Source organism: Pseudonaja textilis, chromosome 2, assembly GCF_049901715.1.
Source record: "Pseudonaja textilis isolate UNSWEBS1 chromosome 2, rPseTex1.2, whole genome shotgun sequence".
Classification (NCBI taxonomy): Eukaryota; Metazoa; Chordata; class Lepidosauria; order Squamata; family Elapidae; genus Pseudonaja; species Pseudonaja textilis.
Window position 1 is genome coordinate 36,163,741 of NC_141991.1, and position 21,941 is coordinate 36,185,681.

The 21,941-nt window shown below is 34.7% G+C and overlaps 1 protein-coding gene across 8 annotated transcripts in view; it reads left to right on the plus strand.

The window, feature by feature from the left end:
* CHL1 (cell adhesion molecule L1 like) overlaps window positions 1-21,721 on the plus strand; it is a 205,695-nt gene extending 183,974 nt beyond the window's left edge. For 4 of the 8 annotated variants that reach the window (XM_087923699.1, XM_087923693.1, XM_087923698.1 and 1 more), the window contains 9 exons: window positions 1,263-1,482; window positions 3,920-4,035; window positions 4,327-4,531; window positions 5,752-5,874; window positions 7,023-7,202; window positions 14,710-14,868; window positions 16,362-16,493; window positions 19,229-19,301; window positions 21,287-21,721. In XM_087923699.1, coding sequence (XP_087779825.1) covers window positions 1,263-1,482; window positions 3,920-4,035; window positions 4,327-4,531; window positions 5,752-5,874; window positions 7,023-7,202; window positions 14,710-14,868; window positions 16,362-16,493; window positions 19,229-19,301; window positions 21,287-21,503 — 1,425 coding nt within the window. In that variant the 3' untranslated portion in view covers window positions 21,504-21,721. The remainder of the gene's footprint in view (window positions 1-1,262; window positions 1,483-3,919; window positions 4,036-4,326; window positions 4,532-5,751; window positions 5,875-7,022; window positions 7,203-14,709; window positions 14,869-16,361; window positions 16,494-19,228; window positions 19,302-21,286) is intronic. The other 4 variants (XM_087923697.1, XM_087923696.1, XM_087923695.1 and 1 more) reach the window with 1 other exon arrangement.
* Window positions 21,722-21,941: the final 220 nt, after the last annotated feature.

A 21,941-nucleotide genomic window follows, 5' to 3' on the forward strand; every position in this document is an offset into this window, starting at 1 on the left:
AACATTATGGACCCATTTGTTATGTTATGTCGCACAACTTTTGAATAAGCTCTAGTGTGCACAATGGGGTAGCAATGGACAATATATAAATCATGATTAAAGAAAATTCTTTGATAGTGTAGTGAGGGTAAAGTAGGAAATTGTCACATTTTAAAATTCATGCTAAAATTCTTCCTTGCCTCTTCTTCGTTATTATTTTTTGACCAACAATTATAAATTGTAATTTTTTCTTAAAATTATCTGGAAGTCACTAAGAATAAGTGAAAAGAATGCTACTTTGGATTTTCTCTTCCCCCAATGTAAATACTGTAAATAATTTTACAGTATGCCTCATTAAATATAACAATTCCAGGTTGAAAATTTAGAAAGAAAACTCATAATATAGTGCTGTGTGCCTCATTAGTATGATTCTTCAACTGTCCTGTCAGCCAAGTACATGCCTTCTAGCCTGTGAATTGCAAAAACAGGTTAACTATTTTGCATTTATTCTCTTAGTTTGGTATTTTCCTGAGTTTCCTGATTGAAGTTACAATGCTGGTTATTCATACAAAGTTCCAACGAGTCTGTAAAAGCCTTCATTTTGTCTCAGGCCTAGGGTTATTGTGTTGGTGGGGGAGAGGCTGGCATGCTTTATTTAAATGGCTGCTGTCTTGTTTCATGTTCTTTCTATTTTTCATTATTTAAATTAGTATTATATTTTATAAATCACCAAGAGTCCACTATATTAAATAACAATAATAATATCATAATTGTACTTTGCCATTCATTGAGTAAGGCAAACAAACACTAATAGGTTTGGATAGTGAGATGGACAGCATATAGATAAATAAATACATTTGCCTCGTTACAGTATCCCTTTTCGAATTTCACTTTTGGAAGAATTTAGGAAAGTAAGAAGTTAATTACATTTCATTCTTTTGATATGTAGATATATATATATATATATATATATATATATATATATATATATATATATATATATATATATAATTGCTTTTTGCATATGTGCATTTAAAAAGGTGGGATTTCATTTACTCATCTCCCATCTATTTTGACATAATTAACTGCCCTGCAGATAACTTATTTACAGTGAGTTTTGTGATATAAGTTAAGGTTTCTTCCTTGAAGGATTGTACTCTAGGTAGTATTGGTTTTGCAACATCTGATTCACCTTAACAGAATAACAGAGTTGGAAGGGGCTTTGGAAGTCTTCTAATACAACTTCTGGAGGCAAATTGTTCTAATTTTTACTTCATTTGCAGCCACTAAAGCCCATGGAGCATAATGGACCGGGTCTGGAATACAAAGTGAACTGGAAACAGCAGGATACCAATGAATGGGAAGAAGAAACAGTGCAAAAACATTTCCTAGTATTGCAGAACACCCCTACTTTTGTGCCTTATGATATCAAAGTCCAGGCAGTGAACAAGTATGGCTCTGGCCCTGAACCTAATACACTAACTGGATATTCAAGTGAAGACAGTAAGTAATTTGAGATGGGAAGAGATACAAACAATCTCATCAGTGGTGATATGCTACCGGTTCGGACCAGTTCGGCTGAATCGGTAGTAAAAAAAAAAAAAGGACAATCAGTTGAGAGGATAAAGAAGAGAAAAGCACAGGATCGGCTCTCCCACCCACCCCTACACTTTTCTCTTCTTTATCTTTTCAGCTGATTGGCACTGCAGGCCTCAGCTGGTGTGGGAAAAGCTGTGTGCACACGTTAGGTGTGTGTGCACATGCGTGTGATCACCGAACCAGTAGTGGAACAGGTAGAACACACTGCTGAATCTCATATGTATGTTTTTTCAAACTCAAAAGGTGCTAAAAGGTGAACTGACTGGTGGAAATTATATTATGGGTAAATATTCTGCAATAGTATATTTTCACAGATCTGCTGTGCTCTGATAATATTAGTAACCTTGGGGAGTTGTTTGAAATCTGTATTTTTCTGGGTGTATGGTCAGAACCGCCAGACACTGATCTTTAGAACATAAAGCATAACAAGAGATCCAATGAGTCATGAAACAGGCCCATCTAATGCAGTATTAAGAGTCTGTCTCTGGAGATTCTCAGTCATCCAGGTCATGGTTGTCCCAAAGATGCTTTTTCAAGAGGCAACTGGACTTTTTGGTTCTTCTTTGAAGATGTTTTGTTTCTTATCTTGGATGAGAAGCGAAATGTCTTCAAAGAAAAGCAAGAAAGTCTAGTTGCCTCTTGAAAAAGCACTTTTGGTAGTATTCTGGGTCACACAATATTCAACTAGATGTATTTGAGAGCTCACAAAGCTGGAATGGAAGGTGAAATCTCTTCCACTAGGGTTACCAGCAACCATTTTACACACATTGCTCATGATTCAATAGTAGTGAATTGCCATCAATATTAGTATAACCTGAACTTGTTTAGCCTATTATAAAACTTTTGATTGGCATTATTGTCAAAAAAAGTATACAATTTCCTTCTCCTTTCATTGCACATATACCCATGCACACAAACAGCTATACTCCTACAAGAGCTGGAGAAATGGCAAAGAACCTGAAGATATATAAAATATAGATATATGTAAGATTTCCCATACAATGTCATAGCTTGACTCAGAGAAATAACATTAGATAGTCTAACATAGTTTACCTACCAAGGATTTTTGAGAAATAAAAAAATGATTGCCTTCTTTTTTTCCCATCATAAGGAATAAAAGAAGATGGCTGTAAGGAAATTAAATGAATATGCAACCAATAGTCTGAAAGTATTTTTATTTCATTTATTTATTTGTATTTATTTTTAGAAATAATTCAAGGCAGCAAACATATCAACACATCTTCCTCCTCCTATTTTCCCCACAACAACAACCCTGTGAGATGGGATGGGCCAAGAGAGAATGGCTAGCCCAAGTTCCCTCAGCTGGCTTCCACAGCTAAGGTGGGACGTGAACTTCCAGACTCCCACTTTCTAGCCTAGTACATTCTGACAAATAGGGGAACATATAAAAACACAAAATTAATGACCTAGCTATTTTCAAGAGTATGACCAATAGTTAGAAACAAATATATAGGATCTTGAGAATGACTGTACCTGCTTAGAAAGTGCATAAATCTGATTAGTGACTGGCAAAGAAAGGGACTGGAAGAAACAAGAGTTGGTTGACTTGAACTGAATGCCAGACTTGGATTTCTGTTGAAGGTCCTATTTGTAGTTCATAAACCCCAATTCTGATTGGATTTGTTCCAAGGTATGTCCCTCTAATTTCAATTTGAGTAAATCCCAGTAAATCCCAGTTTGAGTAAATCCCAGTTAATCCCAGTTTAATGCATCTAGCTCAGAGGTGGTATTCAGCAGGTTCTGAACAGTTCTGGAGAACCAGTAGTGGGAATTTTGAGTTGTTTGGAGAACCGGCAAATCCCACCTCTGACTGGAGATTTTACAGTATCCTTCCCCTGTCATGCCCACCAAGCCACGCCCACAGAACCAGTAGTAAAAAAATTTGAATCCCACCATTGACCAGGCTCAAATATACAGCCATAGATTAAGGCTTAGATGAGATACTATCAGATATATTACACTACTATTACTGACATATGATTATATGTGTGGCTTTTCATTATACTGCCCATCATTTTAAACCCAGGTTATCAATTGGCTGTCACAAGCCTAAATCTAAACCCAGAGGAGTCCCTGCTCCATTTATTAATGTGCTAATGAAGTGTGAGGAAGATGCCATATCTGTCATCTCAGAATTGCCTGGAGTACTGTTTGAAATTCTAGTTCATTAACTCTCATTCACTTCCAAAAGAGATCCTCTGAGATTGAGGGTGGTTGAATGTTATACTGAATTTACAGTTCATATAAGCACAAAGTAAAAACCTACTACTGTCTGCTGAATATAGGATATCATATAGATGTTTTCTTCCTCTGCGTTTAGTTCCAGAAGCTGCTCCTTCAAACGTAATTGTGCAAGTCATCAATAGCAGTCTGGCAAAAGTCATCTGGTCCACAATTCCAAAAGATCGGGTTCGTGGACATCTTAGAGGATATAAGGTAGATATTATTCTCCCTGCTTTCCCACCTTGACCCTTGAATTATTAATACACTTTTATAGAATGCTTGTTAAACATTAGTTTACCCAGCTCAGCAAAAGAACTAGATGAAGCCTTTCTATAAAATGCAAGCCTGTCTTCTAATTGTAACCTTTGACTAGGTTATGCATGTGTGTGCTTGTGTGTCTCTCTCTGTGTGTGCATGTGTGTTGGTTATTTAATGATGTGAATGCTGTCAAAGAGTCACATTTGGTCTCTGCTTCAAAACCTCAAGCAAATATCTCTTCTGCAGGTCAACTGGTGGAAAATCCGAAACCATCTGGATGAAAAAAACCATCACCCAGAGAAACACTCCTTGACATTTAAAGCAGACCGAAATGATGGAATGATTCCTGGTTTAGAGCCTTTTAGCATGTACCACTTAACTGTCTTGGCTTTTAATTCCAAAGGAAATGGACCTGAAAGCATTGCATATGAATTCAAAACTCCAGAGGGAGGTAAAGTTGGAGAATGGAAGGAGGGAGGGGAGTAGAAAAGAAAGAATAGTAAACTTTTGTAACTGTATTTTTCCCTTTGCAGCTGACTTGGTTGTGTGTTCATTGTTCCCTTATCTGGGCATTTTCACAGCTGGAGATATCAAATTAATATCGGATTATTAAAAAAGGAGCTTTTACTGTTGGTCACTGCAATTATTTATTATACATACTAGAGTTGTTATTACAAGCCACGGTGGCACAGTGGTTAGAGTGCAGTACTGCAGGCTACTTCTGCTGACTGTTGGCTGCCTGCAATTTTGCAATTCAAATCTCATCAGGCTCAAGGTTGATTCAGCCTTGCATCCTTCTGAGGTCAGTAAAATGAGGACCCAGATGGGGCAATATGCTGACTTTGTAAACCACTTAGAAAGGGCTGTAAAAGCACTGTGAAGAGGTATACAAGTCTAAGTGCTGTTACTATTGCTGTTGTACTTGATAAAAATGTATTGTTTATTATTCTGCCTTGGAATTTTTTAAGAACCTAAAGGGTTCATATTAATTAGAAATTAGATAAGATATCCAGTGAGTTACAAAAACTGTCACTGAAGTCAAGTATTTACTGTTAGAAGCAGGGAAGTACTACTGAAAGCATATGCCCTACTTTCTTGCAGTTTACTTAATACCTTTAATACAAGACATTCCTTCTCAAGACCGCTTAAGCCCATGCTGATGAATGGCAGGATTTACAAAGAATGACTAAGTTAATTTCAAATAGGAGAACTGGGGAAAGAGAAAACTACAAATCTCTCATGTTTTCTTCATTTCTTAGAATTCCCCAAAACTACATACATTCTACAAAAATGGTTAATGAAATCCTCTGATAAAATAATATTAATCTTTCCAAAGCTGAATACTTAGCTACCATAACTCTTAAACAAACAAAGAGTAGACTATTAAAATGTTCCAAGCTACTCCAATTGAGTTTTAGAAACCTGAAAAAAGTCATGTTCATTTTAGAGAATTAGTTTACAGAATTTAACCAATAAGGTATATTTTGAAAAGTTTTCTGTATTTTTGGTAATAGATGAAATGAGTGACTAATGTTTACTTACCTTGTTTTTATATTCTTATTTTATTCTATATCTAAATAGATTTCCCATATTGCTCAGCTGGATAAATTTTGTAAGAACAAATGAATAAAAGTGAATTCATTATCATTTTTTTACATATGTATTTTACAGTCCCAGAAAAACCACATTTTCTAAAAATACTAAATTTTGAAAAAGACTCAGTAACATTGTCATGGGGACCACCGAAGAAACCTAATGGATTCATTACTGGATACACATTGCAATACCAAATGAGTAAGTAAATAAATATTTTACTTTGGGTTTAGGATTTAAAAAACATTTTCTTAAGGGAGATCATTCTTAGCTGATGTCAAAATATGATGGAAAGGATTTTGTCCTTTATTTTTTCAATAGCAAAACCCTTTCCTAGCTATTGTTTCTTTAAAAAAATACAAAAAAATAAATAAACCATGATTCAATTCTAATTGCGCAGAAACATTAAGCTGCCCTAACATTCCTGCCATAAATCTTTATTGTCTTTAAGGATTATCAGGCTGACTGTTTGAAGTCATGACTTGAAAATATATGTTTTAACCTCATAGAGCTAGGTATGTTTTGCTTTTTTAAAATATTGCATTAAAATTATCTTACTGCAACCCTGTACCCACTTTATAGGGTTAATTTTATTAGTCACAAATAATTTCTTTTTTTCTTCCAAACGCACAGTTTGGCTACTAACAAAGGAAGATGCAAACAGATAGTTGACAGTGTGATTTGAGGGAAGAATGATAGAATATAGTGTTAAGTGTATTAATTATGCTTAGTATAAACCATATTATAAAGCCTCTGTTGTAGTAACCTTCCAAGAGTTCCCAAAATTACATGATCTCACTCTTAATGATAGAACATTGACTGACAGATCAAATTAATCTGTTTTTTTTTTAATGGAATATAGTTGCAACTCCATGACTGGAAAAATGCATAGATATGCAAATCAAGGATAATGCATATTTGATATATTTTCCTTTTGTATTTGCTGGTGGAAGTTTATTGAATATAAATTAAAATATAAGCAAACTGTGGAGAGATAAATATATCATGACCTTGGATTCTGATTGCCTATTATTTTTGGCAGATATTCCAGGTTCAACATGCAAGTTTCCAGAATTATTTGCTATGAGATGATCAGTAAATAAATTCAATAAATAAATGTTCCCAGAAACTGTGTCATGATTTTTAATAACATTTTTACATGTAAATTTTACTTAGGTTCATGTTCTGTTTACAGCAAAAGTTTCATTTGATATTTTAGTGCAGTTAAAGTATTTTATGTTGTACATTGGTGAAATATAAAGTTGGCATATGAGATACATTTTAACAAGTGAACTGATTTCTAATGTTGATGTCTGACTAAATAGTCTGCTCCTTCTTTTATTTTTCAGTTAATGAGACTGATAACATTGGTCCTTTGCATGAAATCAGTATTACCAATTCATCATCATTAAGCTTCAGATTGTCTAATCTAAGCCTCAGCACAAAGTATAAATTCTATGCAAGGGCTTGTACAGTGCAAGGATGTGGAAAACCTATTACAGATGAAGGAGTAACAGTAAACCATGGCAGTAAGTTAAAAGCAGAGTTGAATGCCTGCAAATCTAATCTTAATCATAACATCTGAGTATTGGACCTAAGGAAAATTAATCAGAAGGAAAGATAAGAGTGCTTATCATTAAAAGGCTGACACTTAAGGCTTCAGAAGGTTTCATATCATGATCTACTAAACTTATTCCTCACCAACCATTTTGTCTTTTTCTTTTCTCTGAATATTACTGTATATTTGCAAAATATAATGCTGTGAAGACATGGATTTATTTTGACTTGCAAACTTGTTAATATAAGTAGTTCAATACAATGAATATTAGGCTGTGCAAAACTTCCATGCAGTGTTTCATTTCAACAAAATGACAAATGAAACACTCCTCAAAAATCCTTCATACAGTAATGACCTTGTCACTTACATAAGACCCAAGAGAAGCATCCTATTGTTTCACTATATTGTGGCATCATACTACTAAAGTCCAGGTAAGTACTTATATTGCTTCACTGCTTTTTGTTTTAGAGGTACTCTCATTTTTCCTCCACGTGTTAAAGGAGAAGGCTGAGAACAGTCTTCTTCAGCAAATGCTACAGGAGAAGTCTGAAAGAGCTTTCTCCTGAAGAGTTAGCCACAGAGTTTCCAAGGTTGAAAAGTTCTGGTAAGACTTGAATTTTCTGGAAACCGAAGAAAATTGCATCCCAAAGATTTTCCAGAATGGGTGGCTCCAGAAGTCCAATGGTACATGCTAAAGGCGGCCCAGTCGAAATGTTTACAGCCTTCATATAGGAATCTTTCAGTTGATGACTTCTACGATGGGTTACAAGATATCCTCCACAGACCATTTATCCACTTGAGAATAGTCAGTGGTGCAGAGTACCTCTTTTGGTGGTACTCAATTGTTCCAAATGTTTGCTGGGTGATGAGCAATTGAGGAAAACTAGCAGTATGGAAGTCCCAAAGGTACTTTTTTAGGAGGCAACGGGACATTCTTGTTTTTCCTTTTAAAGACCTTTCGTTTCTCATCCTGGATGAGAAGCAAAATGTCTTCAAAAGAAAAAAAAACAAGAAAGTCCCATTGCCTCCTGAAAAAGCACCTTTGGGACAACCATGACCTAGATGACTGAGTATCTTTACAGACTTTTAGCAGCATGACAGAATACATATTTTCATGACTCTTTCTTTCTTCCAAACATAGATAGCAGAAAAAAAAAACCAGTAGTATGGAAAAACTCCTTTGATTCACTTGATTTGATTCAGTAAATTAGATTAGATCATCACCACAATTCATATCATTCCTTTAAACAAATCTGTGTAAACTTATGCAATCTTACTGAGCCAAGGAATCTTGGTTATAAATGAGAAAAATATACCACATAGGTCTATTGTTATAATAATCAAAAATATAATTATATTTAATTTGATTATGTTTGCTGCAACAGAGCACTGCTTTAATATACACATGAACAAATTTGAAGCCCATATTTAATTGCAACTCTTTAAACTGTAACATTCAGGTGTTCACTAGATGAACCATTTAATTTCCAATTAAAGCCCCATCAGCACAATTACATCCATCATTCAGCTGAAATATGATCAGATGGGGGACTTACAACTCTGTCTCTATAGCTGTAGAACCAACTAGATATTAATTGATAAAATTAAGTGAGATTGGCACACCAATTTGCCAGCTGGAATGAGCTAAGTAGAAAATGCCCAAGTTCATCAGTGTAAATAACTTACAATAACAGTGTTGACAGGGAACAGTCAAATATTTTTTTCTTGCACTTAATATGTTACCTTATTAGAACAGGAGTGCATTCCATTAAAATCAGAAACTGGGACTGTGGAAAACCCATCAACATTGCTTTAAAGAAGAGAGCATGAATGCCTTTGAAGTTCTGTTGAAAAACACAATGCTGCTTCTTTTTTCCTATGGAAGATGTAGTTGAATCTTTCAAGCAGAATCAAAATATCAATGTTAGCACATAACAATGATTGCTTTTGGTTTGGCTGATTTGACTGGACTATGATTTGTTTTTCTACAGCCCAGACAAGCATGTGATATTCTGGGCTAGATTAACTTGTAGTATGATAATTCAATAGTGTGGCAATAGTGTGAGGCAGCCACTGGTAAGGCAAATGCCACTTTAAGATGTTTTAACAGGGACACAGTAATGCTCCTGTTAAATTTCACCGTAACTTTCCCACTCTACTTTGACTTGGTCTGGCCATATTTGAAATACCGTGTCCAATTCTTGACACCACACTTTTAACAGGTTGTTAGCAATACAGAACAAATTGAGAGCAGGCTACATGAAGGGACAAGTCATGTGAGGAATGGTTAAAAGTACTGAATTTATTTAGCCTTCAAAAGAGAAGTTCAAGAGCAGGTACAATCTCTATCTTCAGACATTTGAACCCAGGCAGTTGGTAAGCTCTGTTGGAGATGTGAGTTTTGTTTTGAGGGTTACCGTTTAACTGAGCATGATGGTTATATATTGTTATGATAGTTTTAATTTTTGTACATCACCCAATCACTGCTGTGAAATCAATCTTCATATATGAGATGGATGGATGGATAGTAGATAGATGATAGACTTCCAATTGTTGTATTAAGTTATTGCTTATTACTTTTTTGTTATAAAGATGAATCTTAACTGACTTATCTTGGGGAAATAGTAAAATTGTTCATTGTTGGATTAATCAATTATCTCCAAAGTATCAATCATTTTTTTAAAGGTCCAAACTCAAGAGAAATCTGGACTTACAATTCAGTATTTAATGTTTATATGGGTTCTTTGACATAGAAGAAGAAAGCTGAGGGCCTGTTGATTTTATTCTCAGTTCTTACCTTCTGGATAATAAAAACAAAAATTAGCCCAACTGCTTGTGGATTTCTTAAGTTAATAACTAGACTTCAGTGACCTTTAATATATTACCTAAAATATTTTGTTACTAATGTATTATGTATTTTCCTTTACTTCTTAAAGTTCTTAATTTTTTTTATCTTTTCAAATTACTACTGAGATAAATCCTTTATCTCCTTCAGGTACCAAATGTAGCTCTAAAATGAACTCCCAGACTATCCTTAGTGGATTTATACACTAACCAAATCTTTGCAGAGATCTTACAGAGGGAAATATGCCTGAATATTCATGTGAAATTTTTATAAAAACCCAAAAGCTGTATCAAAATCTCCTTATCCAGCAGTTAATATTAATTGGATATCTGTGGTGCAGCAAACTCATTTCTATTTTATTAAGTCTTTAAACAGCTTTATGATATCTTTTTATTTGCTTTTTGTTTGACTTGCCCCTGGTGGAGACTGACTCTGAGGGAGAGGAGGAACAGCCAACAGGGAGTGGAAGTGTAGCTCTGGAAGTTGTGGAGGAGGCTGGGGAAGGGCAGAGGCCGGCTGAGCAGTTAAAGGAGATCCAGGCCCATCCCCTATCCATTCTAATGCACGCAGGGAGGAGATGATAAGGGAAAGACACATGGTCTAGAGGGCCTTGGGAGGAGAGGGCCTTGATCCTCTTCATGGGCTGCAGGTGTGAGATCTGCATAAAAGTTTGGACCTGAATTCTGGCAAACGCTGGAGAAAAAGCGTGTTTTATTTTGGTTTGATTTTGGTTGGCATCCTTCCAACAGATTGTGCCTTGTTATCTCCTTGAATTTGCTAAATACTTCTATTCCGTTGTGGAAATTTCATCATTGCAGTTTGGTTTTTATTTTTGCCTCTATCTGCTCATTAAATTCAGACTGTATTGCTTTCTTTTGAAGACTATTTTTGAGTATGTTTTATCTCCAACTGAGAATTATTGAACAGTTGGGCCAAGTTGGAGGCATTAAAGGACATTTATGGATTTTGTTACGTTTGTGTTACACTCTGGGTCATCACAACTTCATTACAACTTTACTAAAATTGAGGCAAGGAAAGCTCAAATCATTGTGGCTTTTTTTCTTTTTGAGACATTTCAAACCAAACACTTCACTGACACTGATGGATGATAGATGGATAGATGGAGATAGATAGATAGATAGATAGATAGATAGATAGATAGATAGATAGATAGATAGATAGATAGATAGATGGTTTCTTCTCCAAATCTGCGAAAAAAAGGTTTGCTGGAATGTAACAGCATAAATATTAAGATTAAAGCAATAAGATTATGCATAGAGCAGCATGCACATACACAAACAGATCCCAAGGCATCACAATATTTGTTTCTTGAAAATTCAAGATCAGCAAGGTTAAAAATAATGTACAAAATGTATTTGCCTTACTAAAGCTCAGCAAACAATCCATAATCAAAATACTTTTTGCAAACTAATTATAAGAGTGTGCAGAAAATAACATCACACCAGTAGTCTTTAGATTTTCATACACTAGATAAACAGTTTTTAGATTTGCCTTTTAAAAAAGAAGAAACAGCAATAACTGACAGATATGCAGACGTGAGATAACTTCTACAGGTGGCCCTTGACCTATGTTCATTCATTCAGCAAACTACAACAGCACTATACAAATGCTCTTGGAGATCTAGACATCCTAGCACTCCATGATCATGTGATCATGATCTGAATGTTTGGTAACCAGTTCACATTTAACAACCAGTTGCAAGGATTTGCGGCTATATGACCTCCATTTGCAACCTTCCCTCCTGGCTTCCCAGAAAATCAATTGAGAAGATGGCAAGGAAAGTCACAAGTCATAGGGTATGTCCTTCTGTGCTCATGCCACACCAGCCACTCATATCCCGACTATCACTGTGACTCCTCACACTTCTCTGCACCTCCCTAATCTACACTGCATCTTCATGAACATTCCTCGCATGACTGTTCTTCCAACAGTCTGCTCCCTCTCTGACTATCCCTTGTATCCTCATGCACCCCCAGGGCCTACTGGGCACCCCCTCATCCACATAGCACCAACAATTTGGCCCCAATGCCATCATCATTGAGGACTACCTGCTCTTCCCAGTTTCCTTCATCTCCACATCAACCCATCAACATCAGGAGAGTCTCTGCTATAGTGGCTAAGCTACAAAATGTCTCAAAAGATTAAAAGTAACTCAAACATAAAAAGACAACCATTGCTCAATCTTAGTGCTCGGACCAGTAAGAAAAATTTGAAATAGACAATCTTCTAAATCTATAGCATTGATTCTAAGATTGAAACAAAACATTCCATTTTGCCTTGACCATGAAACTACCTTGAATTACAGAAAAGAGTCGAAATGTTTCAAGGTCAAAATGCTTTGAACATCTGTAAGGAATGTTATCACAGAAATATTATTATTAGAAATGTCTGTGGAAACTTGATGTCTTAAGCAATTGATGGAACATGCTTAATTTCCAGGTATTTCAGCAGCTGAAATACGCCTGACAAAGTGATTTCAGAATTGGAGGGAGCCTCCTGTTCCTTTCAATTTGTAATCCTGTATATCTGACAGCTTTAAATAGTTTGGATTATTTGAAATGACAGAAATTGACATAATATATTTTCCCCTTGTTACCTTTCAGAAAACATTTATGTTAAGTGTACTACTTTGTGCATTTATAGGGAAAAAATAACTTGCAATGATCTGCTGTTTAATTTGTAGTTTGATTAGAAAATGGAATTAATTTAGCAATATCAATTCTGCCAGATAGTTTTAATTATGTTAAACCCATCTCATCAAATGTTGAACACACCAATCAAGATACGGTATTCTCTTTAATTCTCTCTGGCACTATTATAATTAAAGCACAGGCTGTAATTGATAAATAATTGTCATATTCTGCTGTTTTTGTCTATATACAACCATTTTTAATCCTTTCTCTTTTTCCCTTTCGGTTATCTTCTGAGTGTTAATCTCTTGAAGTTGCTATTTGCTTGCTTGCTTGCTTATTCCAGAACTAATAATCATTGATTCTGTATCGCACATGCAAATTATCTAAGAGTTAGCAAGCTCCATTATATCTATGAACTAATAACTATCTGTTCTAATAGATACCTTGTACTTCAAGTTGTAATAATAGACTGAGCAAATAAAGCAAAATAAATTATTCCTTTAAAAATTACTTAAAATATTTTTGAAATCTTATTTAAGAGAAGATTAAAGAGTTAAATAATATGCAAGTTTCCTATCTAGGATTTAAATATTCATCTTTTTTTGTTTCCTCTGAAATAATTAGTGTCCAAATATAGTCTAAAACAGATTAAAATCATCAAAAGAATAAAATTAAATCCTCACTTTTCATTTGATTTATGAAACAGAAATAAAATAATTATTTAGTGAGGTAACCACTACTCTGTCAGAGCAGAAACCAGAAAGAGCCTTATGATACTTTAAAAATTAACAAATGTCCTATGACATAAATCCAAGATTTTGAATGCTTCTTGGATTGATGACTGTGCTCCACCTTTGAATGGTGTATTGGGACCAGACAACAGGAGATATAACCAAGGCAAAAATGTAGGCAAGATTGAGAGAGAGAATTTGATTTAATTTACATTGCATTAGAATCTAATTTGTATTAAATTAAATAAAAAAAATCATGCATTTTTCTTTTCCTCCACATTAATAAGACAATTTGATGGTAACTTTTTGAAGTCATTCCTTAGGCTGAAATGTAGTCCTGAAACTTCAATTATGTACTCTGAGGTTGACATGAGGGGTCCTTGGTGTTCTCTGAGCTTGCTTGTTTTCTTGCAGATGTTTCATTACCCAAACTAAGATAACATCAGTGATGCTACCTGATTTGGGTAATGAAATGTCTGCAAGAAAACAAGCAAGCTCAGAGAGCACTAAGGATCTCTCAGTTATGTACTCTCCTATAAAAGATTATTTTGGTCTTAACCCCAGGAAACACTTGCTTTTGTTCAAGTGATGATAATTTTATAAGAGGGATTTCTGACTCATTATTTGGATACTTGTTTTAATAGAGAATTGTAGTTCAGTTAACCAAGGTGAACCAAGCCTTATAACTTTTTAATTTCTATTTTAATAATATAATTAATTATACCAATTAATATTTCAATAAAGCACTATCATATTATTATGTTAATTGGACTTCTTTCATGTAAAATATTTTATAGTATTCAATTATAGATTTGATTCTGGTGGTAATTTTATATCAATCATTTGATTTCTTTTTTCCCAACAAAGTTGGAACAATTTTGGTAATTGAGTTTTTAAAGGAAAAAATGCATATTCTAGTATTGATTGACTAGCATATAGGTTTAGATGTAACTGCTTTATTGAAATTCTGTACAACATTAATTATTCTATTTATTTATATAAACATAATCTATTTGGATATTTAATTATGATCAATAAATCATAATAGGAGCTATTAAAATAAATAACATTTAGAACATACACTACATGAATATTAATGTGTCATATACGGTCCTTTGTTATAATTGCACAATTCTCTAAGGATAAATGCTCAACCTATTAATATTAACTGGTACTGATTCTGTAATTTTATATTCTGAGGCCCTCATGCAATTCACCTATTTTGACTTGACTCTGTGCATTCTATAGGTAAAGCTGTTGGGAAGATTACTGAAGTTAAGCCCACCCCAAAAAGTCAGCCTGTTGAGCCACTTGATCCTGGAACTGCAAATACAATTCGACTAATGACTAAGAATTGGGTTGATAATAATAGCATTTCTGCAGATGTAATAGAGACCAGGGGGAGAGGTGAGAAATTCTTAAGGCCTCTAAGATGACTGCGATTCTCACAAAAACAAGACTTTAGCAACTGCATATTAAAATTATATACTGCATACTTGTAACATGAAACCGTTATATATCCAGAACTTACTGCACCTATTTTAATTGGATTTTTACTGTTGATTTCAACATAAAAAAGTAGTTTCCCAGTTCATAATCCTCCAACACCACAATTTTCAGAAATACTGCTGGGGCCAAATCTGGTACAGGAAATGTAGAGTTCTCTTAATATTTTGAATGTTAAACTGACAATTGCAAATTATCTTTGCAATAAATATTAATATGAATTTAATCAACCCCATTCCAAGTTTTTTTCATTTAACTTTAGTAACAAGTTTCCATTAATAATTCCAAATCTATATATGTAGAAAAAATAAAGAGTAATTAGGACTACTAGGCTTGGTTGGACTGCAAAATTTAGCAGCTAAGAGTTACTTTTCTGTGTAGTTTTCTGCAAACTGAATTCTTATCTAGATTTTTGCAATCCAGGTGTGATAACTCTTAGATAAGTTGGCATAAAGTTGTTCCAGCATTTTACTGTTGAAAACAGAAAACCATTGTGCAAATAATGTTTGCATACCAGGAATAGATTGTGCTCTCAGTTTTTGCAAGTGCTGTTGACCAAAATTAAAATTTTATGGGAGATTAAAATAATAAGAACAGGGAAAATATTTCTCCCAATACAATTCTGGTGTGAAAGGTAGATATCAGACAATATGTCAAATTTCTGAATGGGTCTTCATTTTTCTCCAAAGAGACAGCTTGAAAGCCTTTGGCCTTAAGTAATTATCCCATATCAGTGGAAGATGCAGCTCACAAACCTACCCTTTTTCCTTTGTGCTTGGCTAGTGTTTTAGCCTAGACACATTTCTTCTATTTCTGGGATTATGCTGCTGATGTCCCATTAGGACACTGGCACATTACTCTTCAAAATTCCCCACTTCCTCTTCATTGATAGTTCCTGTTAAGGAATTGCCTTTATTGCATAATCTCCTGCACAATTTGAGTTTACTATAGGTGAGCCTGATCCTAAGATATCTCTCCATTTTTCTCTATAATCTATAATATAAATTTAAAATTCAGCTTCCAAGGCAAAAATGAAAATGACAGTTTGTACTACTTAGATATTAATTACTTTGCTAGGCCCTTTCTTCTTGCATTTTATATGCAGTATGCTATGCATTTGTCTCTATTCTATACACTTTTTAACCCTCTCTAACTTTTGCATGACAATCTGGTTTAAGAACTGTATTTTTGTTTGCTTAATTAAAATCTGCAATGATTTCAAACCAATAATAATGTGTCTTGCAGACTTGATTTTAATATAGATATTCATTCCCCTCCCCCAATGCATACTGCTAGACCCTGATAATCTGTTCTAAAACATTCTTTAAAATAACATTTTTATTTTTTTCTTATACCTTCATATATACATATATATATATTTTTCCCATTCAAAGCTTACACTGGAATTTATGAAAGAATCTCTACACAAGGTTGGTTTATTGGACTGATGGGTGCCATCGCTTTGCTTACCTTATTGTTGCTTACTATCTGCTTTGTTAAAAGGAACAAAGGAGGAAAATATTCAGGTAAGGACAAATGTGTTCTCCAAATTGAATATACTTTTATAATGATGTACAAGCCTTTCCTGGGTTATCACCAAATTAGAGTTTTAAGTCTTCTTGGAGGTCGAAAAGTTACATAAACCCCATGATCCACAGCAGCAAATGATGCCCCCCTTGTGATCAAGAGCTGATTACAGGCCTTTGGGAGCTTCCAGAAATTACCTCTTGCTATCCCTTATGAAGAAAAAAAAAGCTTTTTTGCCTAGGGAAAATGCAGTAAGGTAGCATGAAAATGACAAGACTACCAATTCTGTTTTAAGTTAGAATTGGCTGAAAGAAAACAGGATCCTTTCTAAAATACAGCCGTACTTGAGTGAAATGGAAAAGGGTCCAGAAATACATTCACAGCTAAGATGTTTCCATTTAATAATGTCAGCTAATTAACAGTATTACCCAAATGAACAAAAATGTACACTACATAGCTTACCTTATATTTTTGAAAAATAAAGATCCTATCACTTGTCAGTTGTCAATTTCTCTATCATCTTAAATTTAGGATTTATTTATTTATGTACTTACCTACCTACCTACCTACTTACTTATTTAATTTATAGAATTGTAGAACTGGAAGGGACTTTGGAGGTCTTCTAGTCCAATCTCCTGACTAAGGCAAAATACCTTATTCCATCCTAGACTTTTTTATTTTTTATTTCCTTTTTTTTTTTTGCAAACCTCCTATAGGTGGTATGTACCTTCTTCAATCACAGTTCATGCAAGGTTGCAATTTCTCCTCAATATCTCAGCTGTTCCTAACACTGTCTGTCTTTTCCAGACAGAGAGCTCTGAAGTTATTTCTAGGATCTGCTGGAGTCACTATCCCAGCTAAAGTGTGACTGGGAGATGTTGCTATATAGATCCCAGTTGTAATTGTATTTGGTTGATTATGGCATGGATTTCTAGCTGTCACAGCAATCTTATCTGGTCTTTTTCAATGTTGTGTCAACTATCTCATGGCTCAAGATAATGATTCCTTACCCAAGCTCACCAATTGAGACAATGTTAGAGAACAAGAACCAAAGATCCAAAGAACATGAAGCCATTCCAATAGAAAGATTTAAAAAATGTATTTCATCCTGAATTTTGGCTCTCTATAGGATTCCAGTTTTTATTTAAAATTGTTGTGCCCTTTATTTGTTGATTAAAACATGCAAGGAAAAGTTGAAGGAGCTGAAAATAGTTTTAAGCGGGTATAAAATAGTTCAAGTGAGATAGTTCAATTCACATCGAATTAAGTTAAAAATTTAAATTGCTGGTGTTTTTATTGTTATTTTAAAAATCATGATTCATACATACATGCTGATTTATATTTATTATACATTTCTTTAAACATGCACTGTGTTATTGTGAGAATACCTTTAAAAGTAGCCCATTAATATCGGAAGCAAAGAGAAACCTTGACACAACATTGGAAGGCTAAGGCACTCACCATAGAATTTTACTGTTAGGCCTAAATTAAAAATGCCATCCTTCAATACAGGACTATGCCTATGTTTGCCACAGATAAGGCAGTTGTAATAAAAAACAAACAAACCAGCAAATCACATTGGTTAGTTTGCTTCCAAAACTTACATAAATTAGGAAACTAGGATTACACAGCCAAGTGATTTAGTTTCATCTAAACTAAATTAATCAATTGCAATTCAGTTAGCGGTATTAACAACATGGTATTATTGTGAATAATTCAATTCTGGCAACAAAGATGATGAGGACCTGGAGGTTCAAACATATGAAGAACAGTTGCAGGAACTGGACATGACTAGTCTAGTGAAGGGAAGGATCAGGAGTGACATAATAACAGCATACCAATATTTGAGAGGCTGTTACAGAGACAAGACACCTGAAGGCCAAACAGGAAAAAATGTATGGAAGCTAATCAAGGAGAGATTCAACCTAGAAATAAGGAGAAATTTTCTGACTGTGAGAGCAATCAACCAATGGAATAGCTTGCCTTCAGAAGTTGTGGGAGCTTCATCACTGGAAGCTTTCAAGCTATTTGTCAGTAATGGTATAAGGTCTCCTGCTTAAGTAGAAGGTTAGACTTGATGATCTGCTACATCCCTTCCAACTCTGTTATTCTGTTAGTACAAGAGCTTTAAATGATGGTCATCATCATCATCATCATCATCACCATCATCATCATCATGTGACAGAGTCAGGAGACAACAGTGATATTTCAGAATAGTAGTTTGACTTGTCCGGGTACCAGCCCTGTTATAGGACATGCTTATATGCTTCCCAAAGTTTGCCAATGAGGGTGAGCTGGCTTTGCATCAGAGAGAAAAATGAGTGGCTCTTCCTACAATGCCACCCAAAACCCCATCCCTTCCTGGAGTTGCTTGAAAATGGGCAGTACAATCAGGAAGGTTCAGAGCCATCAGGAATCTGATTGCCTGCACAGAGCACCAGCTCATCTCCCCACCAAATTGCTACCTATCTATTTGCATAGAACATGCTTTCAAACTATTAGATGGACAGAAGCTGAGGTGAGTGGCAGGAGCTCATTCTGCTAACAGTGCTGGTCTCAAACTGCTGGAGCTGAGACCATCTCCAGCATCATTAAGCCACTGAATCACCACACCTCTTTTAAAATATGGTCATACAATAAGATAACTGGTTTTAAGTAGAGTGTTTTGTTTCCTATTAAATGGAAGCAAATGCCTAAAAATATCTGAATAATAGACTTTTTTATGTATGTGCAGTAAAAGAAAAAGAGGACCTGCATCCGGATCCTGAAGGCCAGTCCATAAAAGATGAAATCTTTGGTGAATATAGGTTAGTGAGACATATCCTTCATTGCAATGTTTGGGATAAATAATGATTTTGTAAGATATTCTAATAATATTGCAAGCACTAAGACTTTCCCATTGCCAAATGAAATTTCAAGGGGATAATATGAAATATTATATAGAATACTTTAGTGGAATGAATTCATTTTTTATTAGTTTCTTGTGGATAGTTTTGTAAATATTTTGGTAAAATAAGAATAGATTCTTAGGCCATTTGGTGCAGTTATTTCATTAAATAGTCAGATTGCTCATCTAACCTGGAGTGTAATTACATATGCTGATATTATTTTTCTGAAAATGCAGAAATAATTCATATAGCTCTATATAATCAATGTACCCTATATATGAAACAAATGAAATGTCTTTGTTTGACTGGAAATACATTATAAACAAAACAATTTCAAAACATTTCATGATATTTCTCAAACATCTTTCTGGATCCTTAGTTAGTTTTAATAATAATATTATATTTGCATGTGGGAGACGTTTGGACATAGCTAGAGATAGCAATAATATTTATATACCACTTCATAGTGCTTTACAGGCCTCTATAAGTGGTTTACAAGGTCAGCATATTGCCCCCAGCAATCTTGGGTCCTCATTTCACTAACCTTGGAAGGATGAAAAGTTGAGTCAACCTTGAGTCGATAAGGATTAAACTTCTGGCGGTGAACTGAATTAGCCTGCAATATTGCTGCATTCTAACCACTGCACCACCATGGCTCTTAGATATTTCCCATTCCTTCCTCCACCTAAAAAACCCCTGCTAATAAACCATAAAGTGGTCTGAAATTACTTGTCTGAAGTTCAAGGTTGAAGCCATTTTTCAAAGTTTAGGATTGCTTCCTAGAAACTTTCGTTCTCATTCCCATCTGTAAAAAAATACCTCTGAAAAGGGTAAAAAGTTTGGGGAAAAAAAGTTTCTTTTTGGAGATTAGATATTTCAAGTTATTTCTATTTTCATACCTGTCTTTTTATACAATAATGTGCATATTTTGTGTATCCTTTCTCTAACATATTTCACCCAGAAAAAGTGTGACTTAATTTGTATCTGAGATTGAATTTGTAAGAGTATCCTGAAATCCAAATGGAATGAATTTCTCTCTCACTCCTGATCCCTACTAATCTGTTTGTAGAAGTTCTTCCAATAAATGAAATTAGCATAAATGCAAGATTTTGCTACAAATTTTGCCAGTAGTGTGTACTATACTTGCTTGCAATGGATGTCTTCATGTTTGGAAAAGAATTACCAGCTCTTTGCCTTTAAGTCTGTAATTTACACCATATAATTCATTTCAGAAGCAAAACAAATAAATGGAAAAGTATATTTTCTACAAGAAAGATATAAAGAACCTTTTTTTCTCACTGCTATTTTCATCCCAACCTAAAAGTAACATCAAGCTGTTGATATATGTATCCTCCATGAATTTATTCAATCCCCTTTTAGACCCATCTAAGATTTGGATGTAACCCATCTACACTTTAATCATCTACTGTGCGGTCTTTTATCTGGTCTAAATCTTTTTTCAGTCAGATTCTTTCTGTGACTCCAGTGTCGTTGCTTTGAAACAGGGAGAAAAACATGTCCCATCACTTTTATATTAGCCTCAATTATGTGTATTCTCAGCTAATAAATATAATGTTACTCTGGTTTTTCCACTTCCAACTCTACTGGTAGCCTTACTGATCCCACCAGGAGATTTTGTTCCTGTCAATATTGCTACCAGAAGCTCTAAAACCCCTGAGCCTCCCAAGTGGTAATTGGCTTAGAATCAAATGTTTTGGAATGTTTCACTATAGAGGTACTTCTATCAGAAGTCCTAAAACCTCTGAGCCCCTCACTCCAAGGTGGTAATTGGCTTAGAATCAAATGCTGTCCCTAAATAGAATTTTCCAGTGTCTCTTGTCTTAATTTTTCTGTATGATCGAACGTGCCCTTCTGCTCCTCACAAGTTTTTTTCCCTCTTTCAGTGACAGTGATGAAAAGCCGCTCAAAGGAAGCTTGCGGTCTCTTAACATGGATATTAAAAGTGCAGAAAGTGCTGATAGCTTAGTGGATTATGGCGACGGGGACCACAGGATGTTCAATGAAGACGGTTCATTTATTGGTGCTTACGCTGGATGCAAAGAAAAAGCCTCGGTTGAAAGCATTGGGAGTTCCACAGCAACCTTTCCTCTCCACGCATAAAATATTAGCATGAATTATTCATTTCAGATCATCGTATTTATCTTTACTTCTCAATCAAATATTGTACAAGGCAGAAATAGGCTGCAGAAAAATTAAAGACCTGGACATGCAGCAGGTACAGAAACAGGCAGATGACTTTAAAAGTTGATTTTTTTTTTGAAACTTAATTCTTTTTTCAAGACACGGACATTTTCAACCCATTAAAAAAATTAAAATGACTCCGAACTAAAGTTTTTTCATACACATGTCATTTAGTCTGACCAAAACCATACCTTCTTCAGTATTATATATGTATTTTGGGATCTAATTTCCTCCAGGTCTTTTACAATCCAGTTTTAGAAACATCTGTAACTGGAACAGCAGTCGAAGAGTTGACATTAAATGAGTAACTGCTATAACTCTATCTTTGATTTGGGTTTGGCAGGCTATAGAAAGTTA